This window comes from Dasypus novemcinctus, chromosome 21 (genome assembly GCF_030445035.2).
Source record: "Dasypus novemcinctus isolate mDasNov1 chromosome 21, mDasNov1.1.hap2, whole genome shotgun sequence".
NCBI lineage: Eukaryota > Metazoa > Chordata > Mammalia > Cingulata > Dasypodidae > Dasypus > Dasypus novemcinctus.
Genome location: NC_080693.1, coordinates 68,791,675 through 68,817,074, shown reverse-complemented (window position 1 = coordinate 68,817,074; position 25,400 = coordinate 68,791,675). Strand labels below are relative to the sequence as shown.

General features: G+C 42.5%; 1 protein-coding gene across 6 annotated transcripts; it reads right to left on the bottom strand.

Annotated features, from left to right (window-relative positions):
- Window positions 1-10,086: 10,086 nt before the first annotated feature.
- Window positions 10,087-24,615, bottom strand: LOC101417849 (intercellular adhesion molecule 5). 6 transcript variants are annotated; one of them, XM_071210745.1, is made up of 8 exons: window positions 24,493-24,615; window positions 17,167-17,241; window positions 15,392-15,658; window positions 14,199-14,519; window positions 13,658-13,936; window positions 12,835-13,104; window positions 11,537-11,779; window positions 10,087-11,344 (listed from the first exon to the last, which is right to left on the bottom strand). In XM_071210745.1, exons 2-8 carry the CDS (start codon window positions 17,219-17,221, stop codon window positions 11,136-11,138), a joined length of 1,644 nt encoding a protein of 547 aa, XP_071066846.1. In that variant the 5' UTR covers window positions 17,222-17,241; window positions 24,493-24,615; the 3' UTR covers window positions 10,087-11,135. The 6 variants fall into 6 exon arrangements, with proteins under 6 accessions (XP_071066846.1, XP_058140504.1, XP_071066847.1 ...); XM_058284521.2 differs by lacking the exon at window positions 24,493-24,615 and adding an exon at window positions 24,070-24,275; XM_071210746.1 differs by lacking the exon at window positions 24,493-24,615 and adding an exon at window positions 24,070-24,269 and having other exon boundaries at window positions 15,392-15,736.
- Window positions 24,616-25,400: the final 785 nt, after the last annotated feature.

Below are 25,400 nucleotides of genomic sequence, written 5' to 3'. Positions count from 1 at the left end.
AGAAGCATAGGGGTAGCCTCCTAGTGGGGTTGTTAGTTGACATCTTGTAAGTTCTTGGGCAAGGGGTGAGTGGCAAGGGGCCAGTTACTGGGTAAGTAAGTTGAACCGTTATTTGCATTCCTTGGGCTTCTATCTCTTGCAAGCAGGTGTCTTTCTCCAGAAATCTCAATCTTATAACTTGCCACCTGCTGCCCTTTCCACGCTGTAGGGGTCTCTGATTCTCCACCTGCCCCAAGTTTTTCTAAATACTTGATTCTCTACCTTCCCCAGGTTCCCTATTCACCTGCCTCCAAAGCCTAAGTGCAGAAGTAAAATGCCCCAACATGTGCCTGCTGAAATGTGAGAAACAATGGGAGAAAACATAGAATTACCTTGGTGCAAAGATGTTATGATGAATACACATTAGGCCCAATTACCCTTGGGAAATGGGAAGAAGGTGAAAATGGGTTTGGAGTGGACAGAACCAGAGTGTCTGGGGTTGGAACTGGGACAAGAGAAGGGAAGGGAGGTTCCCAATTGGGGGTTGCCAAGTCACTGCCGACAGGTGCAGGCTGGTGATGACATAAGTGCCCAGGGCGGGGTGTGATGGGGCTGGGCACAGCTGACACGCAGGTTCCTTGTAATGGAAACCACGTGGAAGAATAGAAACCAGGGCTACCGTAAGCGCTCAGGCCCCAGGCAGGACTTCTGGGGCAGGGCCGCCAGATTTTCTGATTCTTCGAGGGACAGGACGTCCAATTTTTAAACATTTGCAACTAATGCATATTGAAAACATTCTATGGGCAAACACTGTTTTGCCCAAAAACCTTTGGTCTTCAAGCTGTCAGTGAGCAATTTTGTTCTAAGAGAAGTGGATTGGGGTAACTTGATAGTAAGAGAAAGAATCCAAAAGAATTGGATTTTGATTTGGGCTCATGAGCAAATTACTTAATTACCGTGAGACCCAGTTTCCTTGCCTATAAAATGGAAATAATAATATATTTTCTTACAAGGCTTATGAAACAATAAAATTAAATTATATTTCTGAGGTGATTTAACACATTACAGCACTCAAGAAATTGTACATTGCATTTTGAGATGTTTCATGTCTCCTGATAGAGTGTTTAAATTCTTATTTATAAATTATATTCTGTTTTCCTAATCGTATCTCAGATGCTTCTTTTTTATTTCCAATGAACTTTAAAGGTAGCAGTAAAGCTTTAGAATTTTTAGTTTCCCAAGCCTAAGTTAAACAATACTTAGATGCACAGTTACTTCTATTACCCAAAAATTGAACAATTTTACAAAGTCAATAGTCCTTTTATAATGCAAATAATCAAGTCCCAAATTAATCTTCTTAAAGTTCAGGTTTTTATATGCTATAATGGTGTTCTTTAAAACAACCCACCTGTATTCATTTTTAAATTATATTTGGCAATGTGAAAGTTGGAAGTATCAGAACTCTAGAGTTTAATTTCATAACTCAGAAACCATTCCTCTGTCTTAGGTTTATTTTTCTATTGTCTGGTTTTAGAATCATGAAATTTTGTAGTTAGAAGGGCCTTATAGGTTATCCTAAATCCTTCAATTTAGGAGTCTTTTTTTTTTTTTAAGATTTACTTTTTATTTATTTCTCTCCCCTTCCGCCACAGCCCCCCCAGTTGTCTGCTCTCTATGTCCATTCGCTCTGTGTTCTTCTGTGTCTGCTTGTATTCTTGTCAGCGGCACCTGGAATCCGTGTCTCTTTTTGTTGCATCATCTTGCTGCGTCAGCTCTCCGTGTGTGTGTGGCGCCATTCCTGGGCAGACTGCACTTTTTTTGCTCTGTGCGGCTCTCCTTACAGGGCTCACTCTTTGCACATGGGGCTGCCCTACACAGGGGGACACCCCTGTGTGGCAGGGCACTCATGGCAGCACATCAGCACTGCACATGGGCCAGCTCATCACACGGGTCAGGAGGCCCTGGGTTTGAACCTTGGACCTCCCATGTGGTAAGCAGATGCCCTATCCATTGGGCCAAATCCGCTTCCCTAATTTAGGAGTTTTATTCTATACTTCACTAAACTATACATCTATACATTTCCACTACTACTTGAGTAGCACTAGTACCAAGGAATTGCTACTTCACAAAGCAATTCATTTTATTATTAGATAGCTCTGGGTTTCAGAAAAGTATTTCTTATATTAGATTACAATTCTCCCTGTAGTGTCCCTCATTTGGCCTTAGAATGATTTAGAAATCTCAAGTTTTTAGAGGTTGAAGTAATGAACACAAATATAGTTATCTCTGGCCTGAGGAAGAGTTTGAAGAGGAAATGTGAGTCATCTTACTAAGTATTTGTTGAATGAATGTGGCAGGGGAATTACAAGGTCGGGTTCTGGTACAGAGGAGTGTCATAGCTACTACTATAGGCATTTCTAAAGTGAGCTTTTCAGGACAGCAGTAGACAGCAGGGGGAGCCACACTCCAGAAAGCCTCCACCCAGCTCCACTCAGGTACCAGCAGAACCAAAGCCACCACTGCTGTTGGCGAAGTACAAAGATGCTAGTCGATTTTGCAATATTTTAGAATTTAGAAAGACCTTAAAGTACATTGCAGTTTCAGACTCCTGCAGCAGCTGGCAACGGCTCGATATGACCACAAGTACAATGGACACTGCCTCCAGACTGGCTCTGTTTCATAGTGCTGAAAGGCGCTATGCACCAGGCCAGTGAAATATTGGAGAATTAAGTTTCTAGTCTCTCTCTGGGATCAACGGTGCTGCAGCATTCTGGTTGTGTGAAGGACATACCAAGTGGAGAAACAATTATTACAGTACTGTGAGTAGAATTTAAACAGACACAATTGGCATTATGGCCTTGCTCCCATGGAGAGATAACATATATGGTATTGCAAACATGGAGCTGAGATCTTTAACTGCAGCTCCAAGAGGAACTTGTGCATTGATTAGTATTAAGTACTGTACCTATATGCCTGATGATTATGATGATATCTCTTCTAGATCACATGCAGAGGGAACATGTAAAAAGTCTTGGTAAATTTAACTCATTTTCTAAGTAGTTACTGAACATGCCTATAAGATAAAGGAATGGCTCTCTTAAGTACTGTCTTTATTTTGCTTGCCTTGTACTTGTCTTGTTTTTGCCTATACTGTCTTTATGAGTTTATATCTAGGGCAGTGCCTTTCTTCATACCTCTCCTAGCTGTCCTAACCATTACCACTGCTGTGGGAACTGGGGTTGACAGTTTATACCCAAACCCAGCAGGTCTACCACAATCTCTCCCTAGAGTTAACCAACAGCATAAAAGAACTCAAGGAAGATTATCATTTCCCATCAATTTTGGGAGGATGCAGCCTCTGAAGTCACCTGACCTTTCTCACTCTTGTGGTCTACTATGCCATGGCTGGCCCCCCTTTTGAGCCTGCCTACCACCATCTTCTTTATCCTTTTAATAGGACCATGTATCTTCACAATTCTAATTACTTCTTACAGCATCAATGCCTTATTAGTCGTGCAGGATTTCATCCAGTTCCACCCAGGGTGCCTGACCCATCTTCCCTCAACCACAATAGAATAGTCAGAGAGGTTTACACCCTGTCAAGCAGAGACTACTGCCCTAACCAGCAGGAAGTAACTATAGAAGAATGATCTTTTGCCCCTCAGCACCCCCTTAAGAATAAGGGCATGAGCTCTCTGAGGGGGGAGTTGAAGCCAGTTAGTACAGGAAAATGTGAAGAAGATAAGCCACAACATGGCTGACAGACAACATGACCAACAGACAATATAACCAAAAGACAATATGGCCACGAGACCCTGCCGAGACCGTGACCTTGACCTTGAGGTCCCACTTGGGACTGAGGTGAAGCCCGGGACAATTCAAATAGGTTTCCAAACCATGGGCCCCCACCATAGGTGGGGTAACCAATAACAGCTGCGGCCCCTCCCCTTAGCATTAACAAGGGAAGGAATAGATTAAACGGTGACCACAAGGGAAGCAGTTGTGGCTCAACTGATACAGCATCCACCTACCATATGGAGGGTCCAGGGTTTGATACCCAGGGCCTCATGACCCCTGTGGTAAGCTGGTCCACATGCAGTGCTGCTGCCGTGCACAAGGAGTGCCGTGCCACACAGGGGTGTCCCCCTCGTAGGGGAGCCCCATGTCAAGGATTGGCCCCTGCAAGGAGAGCCGCCCCGCGAGAAAAAAGCACAGCCCACCCAGGAGTAGCACCACACACACAGAGAGCTGACGCAGCAAGATGATGCAACAACAAAAAAGCGACAATTTCCCGGTGCCGCATGACAAGAATGCAAGCGAACACAGAAGAACACACAGCAAATGGAGACAGAGAGAAGACAATGGGGGGGAGGGGAGAGATAAATAAAATAAACCTTAAAAAAAAATGGCAAGTATACAAACCAAATCTCACCCTCTCTGCCTAGAGGAGCCCACCTCAAATCTCAATGTGAATTTCTGTCCTCTCCCATTTCTCAGCAAGATCTGTACTTTCCCCCCATTTCCCAATAAATTCTTTTTAGTGGCCTAACCAAAAAACAAGTCTTTAAAGACCATCTACCCTAAAGTCTTTGGTTTACCAACTATTATTCTGCTTTTCAGTTCTTCGATTAGGCAGGGTATACCAACCTTGACTGCAAATTTGAAACACCTGGGGTGCTTTTTGAACAATTCATGCATTAGCCTCCACTCCCTGAAATTCTAATTTAATTGATGTGGGATGAGGTCCTGGCATGAGTATGTTTAAATGCTCTCCAGGTGATCCTAATGTGCAAACAAGGTTGAGAACCACTGAGTTGGAATCACAAAGATACACCTGTCCACAACTTACTGTACTTAGAAGACAGGGCAAAAGGAGACAAGAGACCTGGGCCAATTGTGGCACTCTCTGCTTCTAATTCTAACTGGCCATTAGAAAATATTAATATGAAAACTTTTCCTGAGGGTAAGATTAATGAGATTCTCACAAGGAAGAACTCAATTGGCAAAGCTCAAGTAATCCTTGACCCCTGGAAAAATGTTTTCTGACTCCATGCAATATTTTGAATTTATGCTAACCTAAAACGACCACTTTTTTTTTCCCACTCTACCCATATTCTATTCCTCCATTCTGTGGACCCTGGGATGGTGATGTCCACTCCACTTCTAGATCAAGAGGGGGCTTGGATTCCACATGGATGATGGATGCAATTCCTCTGCTTGCGGTTGTTGGCACCCTTGATTCCCTCGTGTGGTGTTTGACCATCTTCACCTCCCTGTTAGCTGACGTGGATAAGTCCAATGAACCAGAGAGTAGGAGTCACAACTCTGCTGAAGCTCAGGGCCCAGCTGGCACATGGGCAGTCCAGAGACTCAAGTCCCCTGAGTATGCACCATCCCTAGCACCAACTACAGGTTCAGTAACAGTGACAAGAGGCGTGTGTAGGAAGGTCACACCTGAGTCCAGCTCCATCACACTCAGGAGCACAAATTCCAAAGTAGGATCCTCTGACATGGCACAGAACTCTAAATCCATCTGCCATGACCATATACTCTGTGGAATCTCCATAGCCTTCAGGAGAACCAGCACCTAGGGTTGTATCTACTTTGGCTCTCTCTGGGGTCCTGCTGAGGTGTGTGTAAGCGTGACCTCTCTGATGCCCTCCCGACTCTTTTTGGAAGACCCTTAGCCATATAAACTCATTTAAATAACCACTTTTAAATTTCTTCCATCAGAATTGCTGAAACACATAGTGAGATTGGTCCCTTTGTACATATTTGGGAGCAGACATGATGACACCTTCCCCTCTCTTCACAAGTCCTCAGAATTACAGGGTCTGGACTTTTGGGCCAAGCAAACGTTATACTTTGTCTTGCAGTTTCTTTAATTTAGAAGGTTTCAACATGGCTGAGAAATACTTTGAATGATAATATTATATTAGGGTTACCAACTCATCCAGGTTTGCCCAAGACTCGCTCAGTTTCAGCACTGAAAGTCCTGCATCGCAGGAACCCCTCAGTTCAATTCAAACTGGAACTATTGGTCATTCTATCAGTAGTCCCAAATTTTAGGGAACAAAAGAAGTGGAAAAGTAGAGGAAAGAAGAGAGGGGAAAAGGAATAGAAAAGGAGGAAGAGAGAATATATTGTAAAAGAGAAACGCAGTGTGTATGGTGTATATACTTTTGGTGGCCCTCAAACATTCCCACAGATTCCTGACTCTTGCTTTGAGTTTATTATAATTTATAGGTATGTTTGCCACGACTGTTATTAGGGTAATAATTAAAGCTAACACTTGTGAATACATGTATACAGTCCCATACTAGTGTTTTACAAGTACTATGTCACTCCTAATTATAATCCAATATGATAAATACTGTTGTTCTAATAGTAAGAAGCCCACTGATGATTTAACTTGCATTTCTCAGCTCAAGAGGGGTATATATGTTAATGTTTCAAGATGTTAATATCAGTGCTATTTGGGAAAAAATACACCAAAGCAAACTAAGGACAGTAGTGTATAGTAATATATTAATAACCTTCCATCAATGTAAAAAAAAAAGGAAGTATGCTAAGTGAAACTAGATAAAAAAGTACTACATACTGTTTGATTCCATTTATACAAAATGTAATATAAATCATAGAGAGACAAATAGATTAACAGTTATGGAGAAGGATAGAAAGAGTGAGAGGTGACTGCTAAGGGATAGGTTTCTTTTGTGCTTTTGGTTTTTTGTTGTTTTTATATCTATAAAATTTTGACATATATCATTCATACATGAAATACATAAATAAGTGTACAGTAAAAATAGTGAATTTACAAAACAAACATGCATGTCATATAGGGCTCCCATATATCAACCACCAACATCTTGCATTGCTGTGAAACATGTTATAAACTATGTAATAGCATTATCAAAATATTACTACTAAGCATAGCCCATATCTTACATTTGGTGTATTTCCCCCCAACCCACTTGATTATTAACAGCCTGTATTAATATTATACATTTGCTATAGTTCATGAGAGAATTTCTCATATTTGTTCTGTTAACCACAGTCCATCTTCTACCACTGGATTCCCTGTGTTTTACTGTCCCAGCTTTGCACAATCCATTCAATGTGTACACTTAGTGACTCTCATTTTCATCACAGAGTTGTGCCATCATCAACTCAATTTTAGAACTTTTTCACTATTCCACAAGGAAAAGTCCCATATACCCTTATATCCCCCTACTATTGTTCCTTAGAATTGATATATCTTCTTTGCCATCGCTGCAAAAATAGTACATTATTACTGTGAACTATCATCCATAAGTTAAATTAGTTGTAATTTTCCCATGTATTATCATATTAACACTTTGTAAAAGAACATTCCAGTATTTATACTATTAATGTGTGTGAGTTTTTCTTGTTCTTGCTGTTAAGTTACCAGGGGCCAGGGATAGAACATGGTACCTTATATATGGGAAGCTGGCACTCAACTACTGAGCCACGTAGGCTTCCCTAAGTTGGCTTTTTCATTAGTTTTGTTAGTTGTTTTTTCAAGAGGCACTGGAATTGAACCTGGGACCTCCCATGTGGGAGGTAGGTGCACATGCACTTGAGTCACAACTGCTCCCTTAACGTGGTTTCAATAAAACTGATATAGAGAGATGCCAGAAAATTTCCTCGTCATCCCTAAGGGAATAAACGTTGAGTATTAAAGGTAGCTCTCTGTCCCTGGAGATAAATCATGGTTGCTGCAGTTAAGTGTAAGCTAGTTGTTTTTTAGCCTAGAAAGAGTATGATCAAAACTTTTCAAGAGGGAAGCAGTTGTGGCTCAACTGATAGAGCATCTGCCTACCATATGGAGAGTCCAGGGTTCAATCCCCATGGCCTCATGACCTGTGTGGTGAGCTGGCCCATGCACAGTGCTGCCGTGCACAAGGAGTGCTGTGCCACACAGGGGTATCTCCCGCCTAGGGGTGCCCATATGCAAGGAGTGCACCCAGCAAGGAGAGCCGCCCCGCACAAAAAAAGCGCAGCCCACCCAGGAGTGGCACTGCACACACAGAGAGCTGACACAGCAAGATGACACAACAAAAAAAGCGACACAGTTTCCTGGTGCCGCATGACAAGAATGCAAGCAGACACAGAAGAACACACAACAAATGGAAAGAGAGAGCAGACAATGGGGGGGGAGGGGAGAGAAATAAAATAAATCTTTAAAAAAAAGAAAAATTTGCAAGAGGATGGGAAGCACATGTGGCTCCAGTGATTGGGTTTCCACCTCATGCCTCCTAAAGAAGACAGTAAGCTGGCATGACGGGCAGGCATGGCAAGCTGACACAATAAAATGATACAACAAGAGACACAAGAAGAAAAATATGAGACACACAACAAAGCAGGGAGCAGAGTTTCCCGGTGCCTCCTAAATAGGTCAGGCAGGATGACCAACTGGCGCAACTAGATGACACAAAAAGAAACACAAGAGGAAAAACACAAAGCAGGGAAGAGAGGTGGATTAAGCAATTAGGCGCCTCCCTCCCACATCGGAGGTCTCAGGTTCAGTTCCTGGTGCCTCCTTAAGAAACAAAGAAGAGAGGCACAGCAAGTGCAAACAACAAGGGGGTGGGGAGAGATAAATAAATCTTTAAAAAAAAAAAAACTTTGCAAGAGAGTGGATGTGGTTCAAGTGGTTGAGTGCCTGCTTCCCACAAGGGAGGTCCCAGGTTTGGCCCTAGTGCCTCCTAAAAACAAACAACAAACTAAAAAAACATTGTAGGGGAGCTGATGTGACTCAGTGGTTGAATGCCAGCTTCCCATATATGAAGTCCTCGGTTCAATCCCTGGCCTTGGTACCTGAAAAAAAACAAACACCTTTGCAGGGTGTGGTACCCTCTGGAGACAATGAAAACAGGTACCTTTAAAAGGGTGGGCAGTTATGAGCTCTATTATACCAGAAAGATTTAAGAATTGACAAGAAAAAACAAAAGAACTGACAAGGAATTGCTGCCTGATTCCTGTGAAGGAAAAGGAAACAACACTCCCCAAGAAGAGCCTCATCCAATTCTTAAGAGTCTTGTGGGATGAGATCTAAGAGCTGTAACCCTGGAAACTCAAGCAAGTGGTCACTCTAGCTAGACCTAGCCCCAAGATTTAATCATCCTCCCTCAAAGATCCGCAGCAGCCTCTCTGGGAAACAGGGTTTGCAGAACCACGTGGTTTGATGGACCCTGTAGGAAAATCTGCCAACAGTGACACCATGTGGCAGTGAGAAGCAAAGACAGTACAAACCTTCCTCCTCCCTTTTTTGGATTCATGAGGTGCAATGGGGCCATGAAGTGGGGTTTGCAGATATGATATGCGACTGATCCTGACACTGAAATGGCTGATATTCCTGGATTGGACTGCTCTATACTCTTCTCTCTTGAACCTGCTTCTTAACATTTCCCAAAGTGCTCAATTTATATTCCAATCACGAGAGAGCAGTGGCTATGTAGTGGAAAAACTGAGATTGTGAAGGTTGTTTGGAGGATGATGTTTTGTAAAATCAAAGAAGGTATTTCCAATCTCACCTTAGATACTGCTTCTTCCAGGCAGACTTCCTTGGTCCTTAGATTAGCTGTTCTTGTAACAATTTTTGCTTTCCCAATCATAGGAATTAAGGCACAATTGTAATTTCCTCTTCACTTGCTCTAGACTCTAAGCTTACAGAAGGCAGGGATGATGCTTTGTCTACCATTCTACCCACCCTCTGCCTTATATGTGTGGAACTGTTGAAACCAATGTGTTCTTTTTATACCTAATCTATAGCCCCAGACTCAGGGGAGGTGCTGGCAAGAATGGAAGTTTTTCCCTTTGGTGTCTCTTCTAGTAGTATCTGAAATTTGGAAGGTTGTGGATACCATTCTATCCAGATGTCTGAATTGTAGCTCTGAGGACAGGGTGAGCATGGGTCAACAAATCCTCAATAGGCTGCTTCCCAGAACTAAATGTACCACCTGTCCGGTGTTAATTGTTTATACTACCAACTTGGTATTTTCCTTAGAAATTGCACTCCAAGTTCTAAAATTCAGCCATTTGGCTTAATAAATGCTCTCAGCAATGACAAAGAAGAGAAATACATTTAGAGATCATAAAATACCTTTTAATTTTACCATATCCAATCTATCAGTGACCCAAACATGACTGATTGGGGAGAAAAGATCTGGTTTTATTATTCCTCATGCCTTCTCTAGGGGTGAAGACACTCTTTCCAAAGAACAGAGAAGGAAGTGAATCAAAATCCTATGGTGAACATTGACACAAAAGCTCTTGAAGCTTAATGAGTTTACAGACAAACATTTGTACTTCTTTATGGAAATGGAAAGTAAACATTGGAACTCCACCCTAAGAGTCCATATAGATAAAAATATAAGATGATGTGAACTCAGAGATGATTGCTGTCTAATGGATTACAAAGAGGGAGACTTTTGGAGCCCTTAAGCCTGTGAGGCCTATTCCATGGAAGAACTCTACTTTCCATTTCAGGGACAGAATTCTAGGCTAACTAAATAAGCTGCTTATCTGACCAGTATGGAATTTATCATTTTTATACTCCCCCACGACAGATGGTTACTGAGCTGAAGCCTAACAAGCCACTGACCCTTTTGCCAAAGCTACATCCAAGACTCCTTAATGATGTCATCAAGCTCAGTTATGGAAGCTGGTGTTCCAGTACCCCAGGTGAGAGGGCCAAGGAACGTGTAGATGAAAACAGGGCTCTGATTCCTATCCCCTTATTGGGTTCTCATTCCCTCCTAAGCCCTGTCCCTGTACCAAGAAATTAGCTCCCAGTGAGTAATGGCTTACAATTGACATTTCTGATGATCACTGTAGTCTGATGGCTGGGAGCATCTGTTGTGTTTGGGAGCAAAGGCCAATAGGAGTAGAGATCATGAGGTAAGGGTAGGATCTTTTTTGAATCCACGAGTGGACTTATTGAGCACATAGCAAGGAGCAAGAGGCCCTCTCACTAGTTAAACATTGAAGCTTGCAGGTGGACTGTGTACAAGGGACATGGGGGCCACAAATACTGTTTTACGGGTCTGCAGAACACAAAGGGTAATGGAGCCTTTCTTCCCTCCTTGGAAAACCCCAGTAGAAGTCTCACTCAACCAAATAGCTGTTTCTATTTAACAATTATGTGAGTTGCACTCTTCTGCTCGTTGAACAGCAAGCTGGCTTTCTTCGTCTTTGTTCTTCTCTTTCTGCCTATAGTGCAATTTCCTCCTCTCTATTTTGCAGGGCCGATAGTTCAAATACAGAGCTATGATGATTATACCCAATCCGAGGGTGACAATAATAATGACAAGGATCGTAGGGCTGATTCCTTCATCCAGTCCTGCGCAAGCACAGAAAAAGAATTGGAAGGGTTTGAGGAAAAGAGAATCACCCACCCCAACTCACCATGCCAACTTCTTAGTCTCACCCTCCCCAGCCCGCTAAAATCTTTCTTCTCTCCGTCCTTTGATAAGTATCCCCAAACTCCAGAAGATTTCCATCCTGAGACTGGCAGCAGGGAAGCAACAATCACCTTGAACAATGACAGCAATGTCTTTGCTAACTGAGCCCAGCTGGTTAGTGGCTGTGCAGAGGTAGGTTCCAGTGTGGTTCTGGGTTGCCTTCTGTGGCACTGCTAAGTCGAAGATCACCCCATTCCAGGTACACACCAAAACTGGAGTTGGGTTTCCCTTTGGCACACAGGCAAGAATCTGCTCCATCCCTTCCACCCATGTCTGTTTGCCAGGACAACCAGATTCCTCCAAGCGTGGCTTGTCTGGAAGAGAGAGTTTCTCAAGGAGCTGAACTCAGTGTACCACCTTCCCTCCTTACTTTCATGTTCAACTCCCTCTCCTTCCCCTAACCCAAAGGCTATATCCCCTCCATCCAGCAGCTTTTTTTCCTGAGGGGAAGATTATCAGTTTCTGCTTTGAACCAACTCTTCTTTCCTCCCTTCCTTATGGACAAGCACAGAGTGTTTCATGGATTCAGACTAAATAATAACATTGCTCTGCCCATGGTGACCCTTGGGCCCCTGCTTCCCTTCTTTGCTACTCAATGAGTGAGGTGACGGGTGAAGAGTGAATTCAGGGAAGCGGATGTGGCTCAAATAGTGGGGCCCCTGCCTACCACATGGGAGGTCTCAAGTTTGGTTACTGGTACCTCCTAAAGAAGACAAGCAAGACAGCAAACTGACAGGATGGGCTGATGTGGTGAGCTGATGCAACAAGGAGACACAACAAGAGACACAACGAGCAAGGAAAACATGTGGCTTAAGCAATTGGGCACTTCCTCCCACATGGGAGGTCCCGGGTTCAGTTAGAAGAAGACAAGAAAAAAAAAAAGAAGACGACAAGGAGACACAGAGAGCACACAACAAACAGAGAGCAGACAGTGAGTGCAAACAATGAGGGGAGGGGGAGAAATAAAATAAATATATATATATTTTAAGTGAATTCAGATGAGAATTATTCTCCTTTTCAAAACAGCAATTTTTATATGGAATTTTTGGAAATTTCCCTCCTCAGCATAAGTTCCAACTATCACTTATGTTCTCCTCAGCCATTCACCCCAACTAATGCTGCCTGATGGCTTTAACTACTTTCCTCTCTGTTCCCAATTTCCCTTATCTTTCTCACCACTAAGTTTCCTGAGAGTAAGGTAAGCTGGGAAAGCTTTAATTTTATTTATTCCTTTGTGGTTTTTTTGTTTTGTTTAGAAAAACGTGGCAACTCTAATAACGAAGCAGTGGTCTGGAATTGGGAAGGTTTGAGGGAAAGAGAATCAAATAATAATTCTTGTTTCGATAAGAAGGATCAGGTCTCTACTCACAAAAGACATGGAGCTGGACAGCAGTAGTTTTGGTCAACCGCTGACCCTGAACCTCCAAGGAGGCCTCACAGAAGAAATTTCGGCCATCATCTTCCTCCCTGGCAGTAAGTAAAAGCCAGGCAGGCTTCCCAGGGGCAGGGAGGTCTGGAGCTCCCAGAAGTCGAAGTGTAGGGCTGGGTGATGTTAATATATGCCCTGAACAGGTCACATTTATGCCTGTCCCTGCCAATGGATATAATTCTTCTATCTCTAGGATTGGTGGAGGGAAGCCTAAAAGGAAAAGAAAAAGAAAACCAAACATACTTCTCAAAACTGGCAGCCCTTTATATTCTCTTGTTGCTAGTGGTATCCCTTGGGTAGGCAGACAACAGGGAAAGACTTTGTATACCACTACTGGTACTATAAAAGCAGAATGAAAGGAGCAATGAGGTTGTTTGGGGACTTGAGAACTTCTCCTACAACACCTACAGCTAACACATATTGGGCTATAGCTCTGCTACAAAGATGGGAATTGTCTTTTCATTGTACAGATTTCCCCCTCACCTCAAATAACTGTCCCTTGGAACAGGTCTGAGTATCCACAATCTCTCTGTAAGTAGGGTTGCCTAAGGAAACTGAGGGTGAAGACTGGATAGAACTACTCTCTCAATGTCTGCCCCCAAACTGCTAGCTCTTATCAAACAAAGATGAAGACTAATGTTCACTTGAGATTGTGCTTAGCAAAAGTTAGCAGGGACATCTGTGTTTGAATCACTAAGCCATTACTGTTTAAGTTTTCAGCAGCAGAAAACTCACATGGTAAGGGAAAAGGCAGATCACTTACTATATACATGTACTTGTTCCCTTGTTTCCTCTTCCATCGGACCCAGAGATACAAGGCAGGACAGCTCCTGATCACCAGTCTCCATGGCCCGAATGGTGGCATTGGCCCAAGCTATATCTCCCTTCCAGGAGACAAAAGGGCTCAGCTCCTGGTCTCCCAGGAAGATGTGGAACATTACCTCTTTGGCTGGGAACACCCTAGCCACCTCACAACTCACAGTCTCTGCCATCCCAACCTCCAGAAGTGGAGAGACCCAGATCTGGGGACTCTGAGAGAATTCTGCCAAGAAATGAGAAAAAGAAAAGAAAGGACAAAAGCTGTGATAAATTATGTGTCATGCAGAACCCCAGAGTGCAAGAAAGAGAGAGGGACTAAAAGGTCTCTCCCCACCTGGGTGAATTTAAATAAAGCCTAAGAACACATGGAGCTCAAGTACCCTCTTCAAACCCTCCCCCAAACCCTGCAGAAGCTTAGTCCCAAAGGCCAAGATAAGATGAGAAAATGATCTCAGGATTCCTTCCACAACTGGGATCCAACTCACCAAAGATCCGGACTACTTTGATGCCTGAGCTTCCATGAAACAGACCACCACCTTGTGAACTCAAGTCCAGGTTTGCATGGCAAGAGAAATTGCACCTATCATCCTCCCTTTGGGCTCTGACACTGATGGTGACCTCAGCTCTTTGGGAGGCCATAGCCAAGCTCACAAAGTTCTTTCTATATAGTTCTTGGTCACCCTGAAGAAGTGTAAGGGTGAGGTTTTCCAAAGGTGCTACACTGGCCACATGGCACTCCACTGTAAAGGCTTCATCCACCGCCACCCAGGCAGGCTGCAGCTCCAGGGTTACCTGCTCTGGTGGTTCTTTAAAACAAAAAGGCAGGACTTCATAAGAGAGGGTTGCCACCTCTCCAGGAAGAAGGAGCATAGTCAGACAGATTGTGATAGAAGGCGACTGCCACCCTTAAACCATCTGACCAACAGTGTCAGCTTTCTGCCACACCTACCCTAGATGGACAACTTGGCCTTCTAGCTTTTCTTTTTTCTTCCCATCAAAAGCCAAGAAATATGATTGTTGAAGGGAAGGCCCTTGCTTTGACTGTTGCTGCCATTCTGGAGAGCTTATCACTTACCAGAGGTGCTTCATGAGAAGCTTCTGAGGGACTCTAGCTTCACACAAATACTATGCCCTAGTGAACCAAGTTCTTACCCTACAGAGATCACTCTTAGTCTTACAACCATATTTTGCCAGTGCTATTTGCACACCTGAAAGACCTTCCTCACCCATCTCCATCAATCCAAATCCTAACCATTCAAAGCTCAAGAGTCCCCTTTTTCATGGAGACTTCTCTAACTACCCCAGTCTACAAGGACCCTTCTTTTCCTAATCCTTGTTTATTGTAAAAATTTGTAGCAAATAATTCAGTACTGATTTTATACTGGTTTTGATCATTTACAAGTTAGCATTATTAGTATATGCCACTTGTATTTGGATATATCCTCAAGAACAAATGTCTACATCCCTTCTATGGTCTGTTCCTAATTTAAAACCCTGAAGAAAGCCTATACCAAATGGAAATAGAAGTACTTGGCTCTAGAATCCCTATGGTATGACAGAAAAACTTCCTTAAGGGCCCAAATTATCTCCCTAAAAGAAATGCTTAACTCTTCCAGAAATAAGACATATTCATATTCTCCCCACCCTTCCCTTTTCCCCAGCCCTCAGCCCCACTCACGATACATGGTGATGGCAAGGGTCTTGTCCTTTTGGATCCCGGCACAAGAGAAGAAGCACTGCAGGATGGAATTCTCAGTGATATCCTCCAGGAGAAACTCCTTCCACTGAGGCCCTCTGTCTACCTGGGTTTTCTTTAAGATAGTTTCAATGCCACTGGGTCCTGGGTCTGGACAGGTAGTGCTGCAGTTGACCATTAGGGACTGTCCGAACTCTACCAGAGCCTGATCAGGCCAAACTGAAACCTCAAATAGCTCTTCTGTGGCCCCTAAAATGATCAACCACATATCCAAAGACTCTGGTGAGGACCAGGAGATCCAAATAATATACAGAGTTTATTCAACCTCTAGGACAGAGAAGAGGGAGAAAAGGTACCAGACAAAAAAAGACTTTTAATTACAAGTTAGAGCCCTCACTTTGCCACCATTCCCTCTAAACGTCTTCATTCTTGGGGTCTTAAATTTCTCTGTTAATGTCACTATGAACACTATAGAGTCACTAAAAATGGTGTCCCGGAGGCCATTCTCAAACTTCAAGAATTCTGTGAAACTCCCTAGGATTGGCTGCTGACAGCCCTTGCAGGGTTAGTGGAGCCCTGAGCAAAAAAGCTGTTACTTATACTTCAAAGCAATAATTCTGTCAAAGTATGATCTAAGGATTTCCCTCACCAGAATCAACTGGAATGTCTGTAAAACTGCAGAATACAGCTCCACCTCAGACTGAAGGATTAAGAACCTCTGAAGGTGGAATCTGGAAATAGGCAAGTGAACTAAACAAGCACTCTTGGTGAACTTTTAAACACCACATTTTGAGAGCTACTGCCCAAAAGGTGATTTCAGGGGTCACTCATTTCCCATGAAACTTGCCGCTTTTTTTTTTTTTTCAAGTGAGATTGTTACATTTTGCTTACATGCTAGGGCAACAAATGTTTTCGGATGTTAAGAGTTTAGCCTCGGGAAGCTGATGTGGCTCAAATGGTTGAGTGCCTGCTTCCCACATGGGAAGTTCTGGGTTCAGTTCCCCATGCCTCCTAAAAACAAAACCAATGACATGCAAACAAATGAAAAAAACAACTCAGGGGAGCTGATGTGGCTCAGTGATTGAGCACAAGCTTCCCACATATGAGGTCCCAGATTCAATCCCCGGTCCCGGTACCTCAAAAAAAAAAAAAAAAAAAGCTTTTAGGGAATTCTTTTCAGGTTGGGTGAGAGAGACAGCAGGTAACTTTTAGATGCCTGATTTAAGTGAGTGGCACATTCTCCTGAAGGCTTCACTCCAGGTCCCCTTTAGGTGCTCCATGTCCACCATCCACCTCATCTCCCAAAAACAAGTCCCTCTGGGAATATATGAGTCTTATAGCAATGTCACCCACTAAAGCTCCAGTTCCTTTCCTACCATCTGGAGAACCAATTCCTCACAACTGAGCTATGGGTCCTGCCCTATCAGATCATGTAATTCATCCTGATACCAAGAAGTAAAAAGACCCTTGAGAGAAGACAGGACCATCCTGGGGCAGTGGGAAACCAAGTAGAGAAGGAATACATCCTAGAGACTGTTTTGTCTGATAGTCTATTATCCCATTCTTGATTTGGGTCATCTCAGTTACAAGCCAGAGACGCCTAAGGATTCTGTGTCCTAATGATCCAAGAAATAGGACTATCTCCCCAGGGTCCAGATGAATGAATACTAAAGTGTTACCTCACTCATCCCCATCCTCACTGACCAGTCACCTGGGCCCTGGCACATATTGATAAAGAAACTTCTAAAGAGCCTCACCTGGGCAAGGGATCGAAGCCAGCAGGGCCCAGGCACCAAACAGAACCATTTCCATCCTTACGAGAAGAGTCAAAGCTGGAAAAAAAAAAAAAAGAAAGGAGAGACAAGTGCTGGAGAAAGTGACCCTCCCCCCCCAAAAAAAAATAAAGAAGGAAAAAGAAAATTTCTTTGATAGTGTTAAAAGTTAACCCCTTTCCTGAAACCTCACATAGTATGAAGAAACTGCAGCAAGGACATCAGCACAGTGGGTATACTAAAGGAACTTCTTGCATCTGTTTACTTCACTTTGGTTTTGTAAGTATACCAAAAAGGGGGAAATATTAGAAAGAATGAGGGGATAGCTGATTGAGAGATTCCTGCATAAATTTGTACTGTACTTAACTGTTTACATGTTTGCCCCCATCTATTAGAAACTGAGTCAACAGAAGAAGGGTGTTAACATGAAAACATGAATAACAGTTCAGAGAGATGAAATTTAGTAGTGTTTATCTGGCACTGTCGAGTGGAAAGTGATCCTGAATCTAGAGAATATGGTCACTAGAGTCCTGTTCTCTGAAGTATGGAGAAATATTTCATCAGGCCTCTCGCTTCATGACCTCTATGAAATATCCCTCAAGAAAATGCATCTCCTTCTGATCTGACTCCATGTTCACCAAGTAACCTCTGGATTACTACTTTGGCTGAGTCAAGTCTTAAGTGTCCACTTCTCTTTTCTCCACCAATCCACACCAATTTTTCTTTTAAAACCCCATTCAAACTAATTTCTTCTAAGAAAGGTTTCTCAACTCTGTTCTCCTTCATCATCTCTCATTATTATACATCATCCACACCTCACTTTAAGCCAAATATGACTTCTAAAGCTATATATATATAACAATGTAACTCATTTTGGAGAATTATTTTAATGATACAATCATCTCTATACACTGTATTAGGAATTCCTTGAGGATGAGATACCATAATTTATTCATCTTATATCTCCATACTTAGCACAAGGCCTAGTTTATCATGGGTATTCCATATATGAATGACCTCTGATTTTTTATTGAATTTTCATACACTGGGGTTTTTTTTACTTTTTATTTTGATATACTTTCAAACTTACAAGACAGTTACAAAATTAATACAATCCCATTCAGAGAATTCTGACATACCCCTATACTCCCAGATCCACCAATTTTAACATTTTGCCACCTTTGCTGTACCATTCAATATATCTATCCATCGATTTAGCAATCCATCTGTCAGTTTAGTTTATCTATTTATCAATCCATTTTCTGAACATCTGCATGTAGGTTGTATACATCATGATCCTTGGACACTTAATATTTCCATGTACATTTCCTAAGACTAGGATATTCATTTATGTATCCTCCTTAAGTGTAATTATCAAGTTCAAGACGTTTAACACTGATATAAAGCTTACAGTCTATATTCCAAGTTTTTCATATGTCTCAATAATGTCCTTTTGAATCTTCTCTCCTACCTTGTTAGATCCCATCCAGGATTGTGTATTGCCTTTAATTGGCCTTATTTCTTTAGCTGTTCTTTTTTTCAATTTTGGGAACATACAAGATAAACTTTTTCCATGTCACCCATTCCCAAGGATACCATTCAGTGAGATTAATCATATTCATTATGCTGTCATACACTGGGTTTTATACAGGTCTACGTGTATGCAGGGTCTGAAAAGGCTTTGTTTTATCCTTTTTTATATATTCATATGATAACAAGCATATCAAAATTCATGCTCCCAAGTGAATGTTCCCCTTCAAAATAGTCACTTTGGGAAACTATAAGCTTATTCCATAATGACATCATTGTTCAAAACATTTTTGGGAAGTAATTTCAAACTGGTTTTTAAAGTTACACAAGAAAAATCAGCAACACAAACAGTGAACCCTAATGTAAACAATGAACTACAGTTAATAGTACAATTATTTTATCAGTGTAACAAGATACCAACCACACTAGTTCAAAGTGTTAATAATGGGAATTCTATATTTTCTGCATGATTTTCCTGTAAACCTACAACTTGTCTAATTTTAAAATTATTTTAAAAATCAGTCTTTTTACTAAATATTAAAATTATTCTTTGAGCAAAAATGATATTACCCAGTGAACTTATTTGTTAAACTTAGATCTGAACAACCGAAGTCTCTTTCCAAGGAAGATCTGCTGTCCCTGAAGATATTCTAAATAAAGCTCCCCAGACTCTGAAGGAAATTCCAAATCAAGAGTTTGGAGTAATAACAGCTCTGCTGGGAGAAAGTAAAGGCTCTGAGTGGGACTGCTTGTATTCATTCATTCTTTCAGCAAACACTTATTGAGCACCTACTACATGCCAGGTTCTGAAGCTGCTGAAGATACTGAGATTTATCCTATGACAAAGAAATTCCTAGAAGCCTAGTGGGAAAGACAAATTTAAATTAAAAAACAATAAATGAGGAGCAGAGGTAGCTCAGTGATTGAGTACCTGCTTCCCATGTATGAGGTCCTGCGTTCAATCCCCCGTACCTCCTTGAATAAAAAATAAAAAATAAACCAATGCAATACACTGTGCCAAGTATTATTATAACAAGTGGGGTGGGGAAGTATAGAGTGGGGATTAAAAGAGTTAATTCAAATCAAGTGTTTAGTCCAATTCCTGGCATATAAGCCCTCAACACACGTTAGTGATGACAGCAATTTTGCCGCTGTTGTTGATAACGGTTAAAAAAAAATTGGTCAGAGAGCATCATGAACAGAATCATTAATTTTCTCTGAAGAAGATGAAAAAAGTTTCTCAGAGAGGTCTCTGGCCTGTGTTTTCTATTTTGAGTGGACATTTATTGAGGGATGAGGTGATGGAGAGAGGTCAGGCGAGGCTTACTTGGGGAAACTGTAAAAGTTCAATATAGATAGAGGGTGGCTTAAATGGAAAAGAGTTGTGGAAGATGAAGTTAGAGAAGCAGGTATGCAAGTGGGTAGGCAAGCAGGAACCAATAGAAATTTTAAAGCAGGGAGGTGAGATGATCAGTTTTATTTTTCAATAACACTGACTATATGGGAAAAAGAAAGATGAAGGAAACAATGATGGCAATGAGAGCTGTTATAAGGCTACTGCAGTAGTTTGGGGGAGTTGGATAACGGCATGAAGACTAACAGAGGGTGGCGGACTTGGCCCAGTGGTTAGGGCGTCCGTCTACCACATGGGAGGTCCGCGGTTCAAACCCTGGGCCTCCTTGACCCATGTGGAGCTAGCCCATGCGCAGTGCTGATGTGCGCAAGGAGTGCTGTGCCGTGCAGGGGTGGCCCCCGCGCAGGGTGACCCCCCACGTAAGGGAGCCCCACGTCCAAGGAGTGTGCCCTGTAAGGAGAGCTGCCCAGCACAAAAGGAAGTGCAGCCTGCCCAGGAATGGTGCCGCACACACAGAGAGCTGACACAAGATGACGCAACAAAAAGAAACACAGATTCCCGTGCCGCTGACAACAACAGAAGCGGACAAAGATGACGCAGCAAATAGACACAGAGAACAGACAACCGGGGGTGGGGGGAGAAATAAATAAATAAATCTTTAAAAAATAAATAAAGGGAAACGGACTTTGGCCCAGTGGTTAGGGCGTCCGTCTACCATATGGGAGGTCCGCGGTTCAAACCCCGGGCCTCCTTGACCCGTGTGGAGCTGGCCATGCGCAGTGCTGATGCGCGCAAGGAGTGCCGTGCCACGCAAGGGTGCCCCCGCGTGGGGGAGCCCCACGCGCAAGGAGTGCGCCCGTGAGGAAAGCTGCCCAGCGTGAAAAGAAAGAGCAGCCTGCCCAGGAATGGCGCCGCCCACACTTCCCGTGCCGCTGACGACAACAGAAGCGGACAAAGAAACAAGACGCAGCAAATAGATACCAAGAACAGACAACCAGGGGAGGGGGGGAAAATAAATAAATAAATAAATCTTTTAAAAAAATAAATAAATAAAAATTTAAAAATAGCAGGGTTCTAAATGTTTTTTCACACCATGTATATCTTACTCAAGTTTTAGAAAATGTAGATTGTTTCAATCTAATACTATTATTTTGGAGGTGCTTGAAGGACACGCATAACATTCATTTAGTGTAAATTTTTAAAATATCAGTCACATAACTGGTGCACTGTATAATCCATCAGTCACATAACTGGTGCACTGTATAATCCCAATTAACTTTTTAATTCCTTGGGGTGAAGTGCTCTCTTCGTAACATCTATCCCAGGGTTAGGCATTTTCTACGATTTATATCCCATTTCAACGACACTTTTTAAATTACATCTTGCTTAATAATTTCTAACACTTAGTAAATATAATGTGCCAGGAACTGGGTAGAGTGCTTTATGTTAGTGCTTTATGTTAGTTATCTCACACCAACCCTATGATTATCCTTTTTTGCAGATAAAGAGATAGAGGCTAAAAGGTAAAACAACTTACCCTAATTCATGCAACTAATGAGGTGAAGCCAGGATTTAAACCCAGGCATTGCGACTACAGGGCAAGGCTCTTAGTCCTTCATTGCTTCTTTACATTCTTTGAATCCAGATTTTCTGTGCTATGATGGGGCACAGTGTTACAAACAATTCCCCACATAAGTCAATTCAAAAGCTCTGTTATTATTCTCTCTTTAGCTTGCCGATGTTAACTTTCTCTGCAAAGCCTAACCTTGCTGTGAATTTATCTCAGATACTATGTTCTGCATTTAAAGTCTTAGGTAAAAACAGAATTCCCATCTCTGAACACTATAAGCCAAGTTTGTTAGTTTTCCTTTGTGGTTTCCAGTTTATATCTATGGCACATAAAAAGGCATAAGAAAAGTCATAAGGGGAGTTTTCTTTTTATTTTCAGACTCATATACTGACATACTTTGTTTCATGTGCTCTTTCCCATCATCCCTACAGCTCTAGTATTTCATCTTTGTTTTCATGTGGCACATTATAATCAGGTACTGAAACATGGAATTTTATATTCATTTTGTTAAGAAAAAAGTGGCATCCCTAAGGGGAAACTATTTTTAAATCTATTTGAAATTCCTTTTGCCTATCTATAGATTATATCACAAATTAAAGGTTCAAAATGTCTGAAATTCTAAGCCTGTTCCCTAGCCACTGGGGGTTGCAACCACTGATATGCTGTTGGATTCCTTTGGCTGCGAAGCATGCACTGGACTTAACACCTGTATTAGTCAGCCAGAGGGGTGACCAGAAACTGGTTGGTTTTTATATAGGGTATTTATCTGGGGTAGGAGCTTACAGATACCAGGCCATATAGGTTACTTCCCTCACCAAAGTCTATTTCCATGTGTTGGAACAAGATGGCTGCCAACATCTGCAGGGTTCAGGCTTCCTGGGTTCTTCTCTTCCCAGGTCTTTCTCCTATCTTGGCTCAGATCCTTTGTTTTCTTCACTAGGTCAGCTGTAGACTATCAGGTCAACGGCTCTTTCTCTCTCCCCCAGGGTTTCTGCCATGTCTAAGGACCATTTCTATTCTTCTGTGTTCTTCTCCTGGCTCAGGTCTTCTCTTCCTGGGGCTTGCTTCTTTTTCCTCTGTGAGCTTACTTCCCAGGACTCCAGCTTAAGGCTTCAGCATCAAACTGCAACATCAAAAACCCTCAACTCTGCCCTTTGCCATGTCTTTTATCCATGAGTCCCAAACCACCAAGAGGTGGGAACTCAATGCCCTAATGACATGGCCCAATCAAAGCCCTAATCATAACTTAATCATGCCCAGGTACAGACCCGATTACAAACATGATCCAGTATCTATTTTTGGAATTCATAACCATATCAAACTGCTACAATACCCAAGTTTGGGATTCTCACCATCCATTTATATTCAAGAGTTTCTTGTGGTCTCATATATGTGAGTCACATTCCACCCTTTTCATTGTCTCTTCCCTCCACCTGAAGTGTGCTTCCTCCTCCCTGGAACACTCCTTAACCTGGCTCAATTATTCTTTCAAATGACTCTACCCTAAGTATCTTCTTTTCAACCCTCTTCCTCTCCACCCTCCACAGCAGCACATCCTTAATCTATGCTATGTTTTCTCTCCCCATAACCCACATCTCCTTCTAAGACACTATCATTTACTTATTTATCAGGACTGTTAATATTGTCTATCTCCTTCTGGATTGCAAATCCCGTGAGGACAGGGGCCTTTGTTTTGTTCACTGATGGATCCCAAGCACCTAAAACCTTGTAAGTATTCCACAGCGATGAATGAATGAATGAAAGGGCTAGATAAATTATATTTACAAGTATTTGTTGTTCACCTGCTATGTGTGCGTAAGGCACCTTGCCCACTGCTTAGACATAGAGCACAAGGCCAGTGCTTACCCGCAAGGAGTTTCCTGTCTAACTGGGAGAGGTGCTCCCACGCTCTCAGCCCAACAGGTCAGGAAGGCTTTTTAAAGGTGGAGCGTACTTAAAACCTTAAAATATATATAGATAGACAGATGTGGGGAAAATACTTCAAGAAATACTCCATACTCCCCAGGGTTTCCAGCCTCACTCAAGTCTGAAGAGGCGAAGCGGACCATGAGATCAGATTTCCACAGATTTTACACAAAAACCGGGAGGAGAAACCCGACATGAACCCAAACAAAATAAAACCTAAAGCCTCACTGAGCCGCAGCCGGTCGCACGCCCCTGGCGCTCGCGGGGCCGCTCTCTGCGCCGGTTACTCCTCAGGCCGCTCGGGCGCCTGGCGGGCTTCGCTCACAGGCTCCCGTCTCGAGAACAGACCGTTGGCCCCCACCACCAGGCGGCGTGCGCGAGGCTGCTCCGGGCCGGACGATTTTCCTAATCTGCCTAGAGACTCGTGACGGTAACCCTGAACTTTAGCAGGGTTGGAGGAGACAAGTGAGACGGACGGGAAGCGCAAAGGTCTGAAAGGAGTACTCACGGAAGACTAGGAATCCTAGATCTCTTGGTAGAGAAAAGCATTTTTGCCCGAATAGTATCATCATTACGTAAAAGAAAGTTTAAATCAAAAGAAAAAGTTGGCAGCAACAAGTAATGGCTCTATAAAGAAAACTAAGAAACCGTCTTCTCCTGTGCCTGTTGGCCTAGTGGTGCGGCTTGAGCCACAGAGCTTGCACTACTTATATTGCGTTTTCGCCTTTCCCTCAAAACCGTTTCAGGATCCCTCATGTCCCCTTCCGCACGAATTAGGAGATGCGTTCGCAGAGGCGCTTAGCTTCTATTCGAAGTCTTTTTTTGTCCTTATTTCTACGCCAGTCTTTATCCCTCCTTGTAGGTACAAAAAAACTCAGCGAATAGCATCCCTTCCTCGCTCGCTTCCAAACGTTCCTACTGGCCAGCTCACCTCAAGCCATTAAAATGGGAGTGTCCAGCGAGGAAATCCTCATCTGTTGCATCGTGCACCTCAGCACCCTTTTCCTCACCGTCCGTATCAAACTTCTTCAGAAAACTGGCCCTGGCGGGTCGTTTCTCAGAATATTTTCCCTCAGTCCAAACTGGGCTATTCTCAACCCGCATCTTGTTTGTACAGGCTTTTAATTTCCCACAGTCCTTGGCAATGAGCTGAGTTCCTTGAGGAAGTAAATTTGAGGATTTGGGAGGTGGTTTTTGTTAGTTTTTTCAAGGAGGATAATTAATGTACATTCACTATCTTGTTTAATATAACCACCTCGAGGGAGGCACTATTACCTCCATTTAATGGATAAGGAAATAGACTTGGAGACCCTTCACTAGTGGCAGGAGAATTAATGTAATTGGCAATTTTGGTGTCCAGTGTTAAGTTCTAAGAACTGTATTTCTTGCCCTGCAAGAATTTTTCATCTACCCACACCTGTCTTTTTAAACATTTGAGTAAGTTGCTGCTTATCCTTGGGCTCTTAGGCTGCGGGCGTGGGAGTGGGAGTTTGCTTTTCTGCACCATAGTACAATTTAAATATCATACAGTTGATTTTATGTCAATCATATCTCTATAAAACTTTTACAAAATCTTTATGAAAATATTTAATATTCAGAAAAATATATTTCAGCATTAATAACCAATGTTTTGGTTTCACAGGAGAATGTTTTTAACATTTTCAGGATATTTTTTGCCAATTTCTCAATTAGCATATATTATTCTAGCATGTTATTTCTAGCAAAATGTAATTGTGATGTGGTTGCTTCTGTTGCTTCCCAGTAATTCATATTCCTGGCTAATGCATATCAAATCTGAGGCTAGTTCACAGGATCTGTCTTAGTAACCCCTTCAAGCCA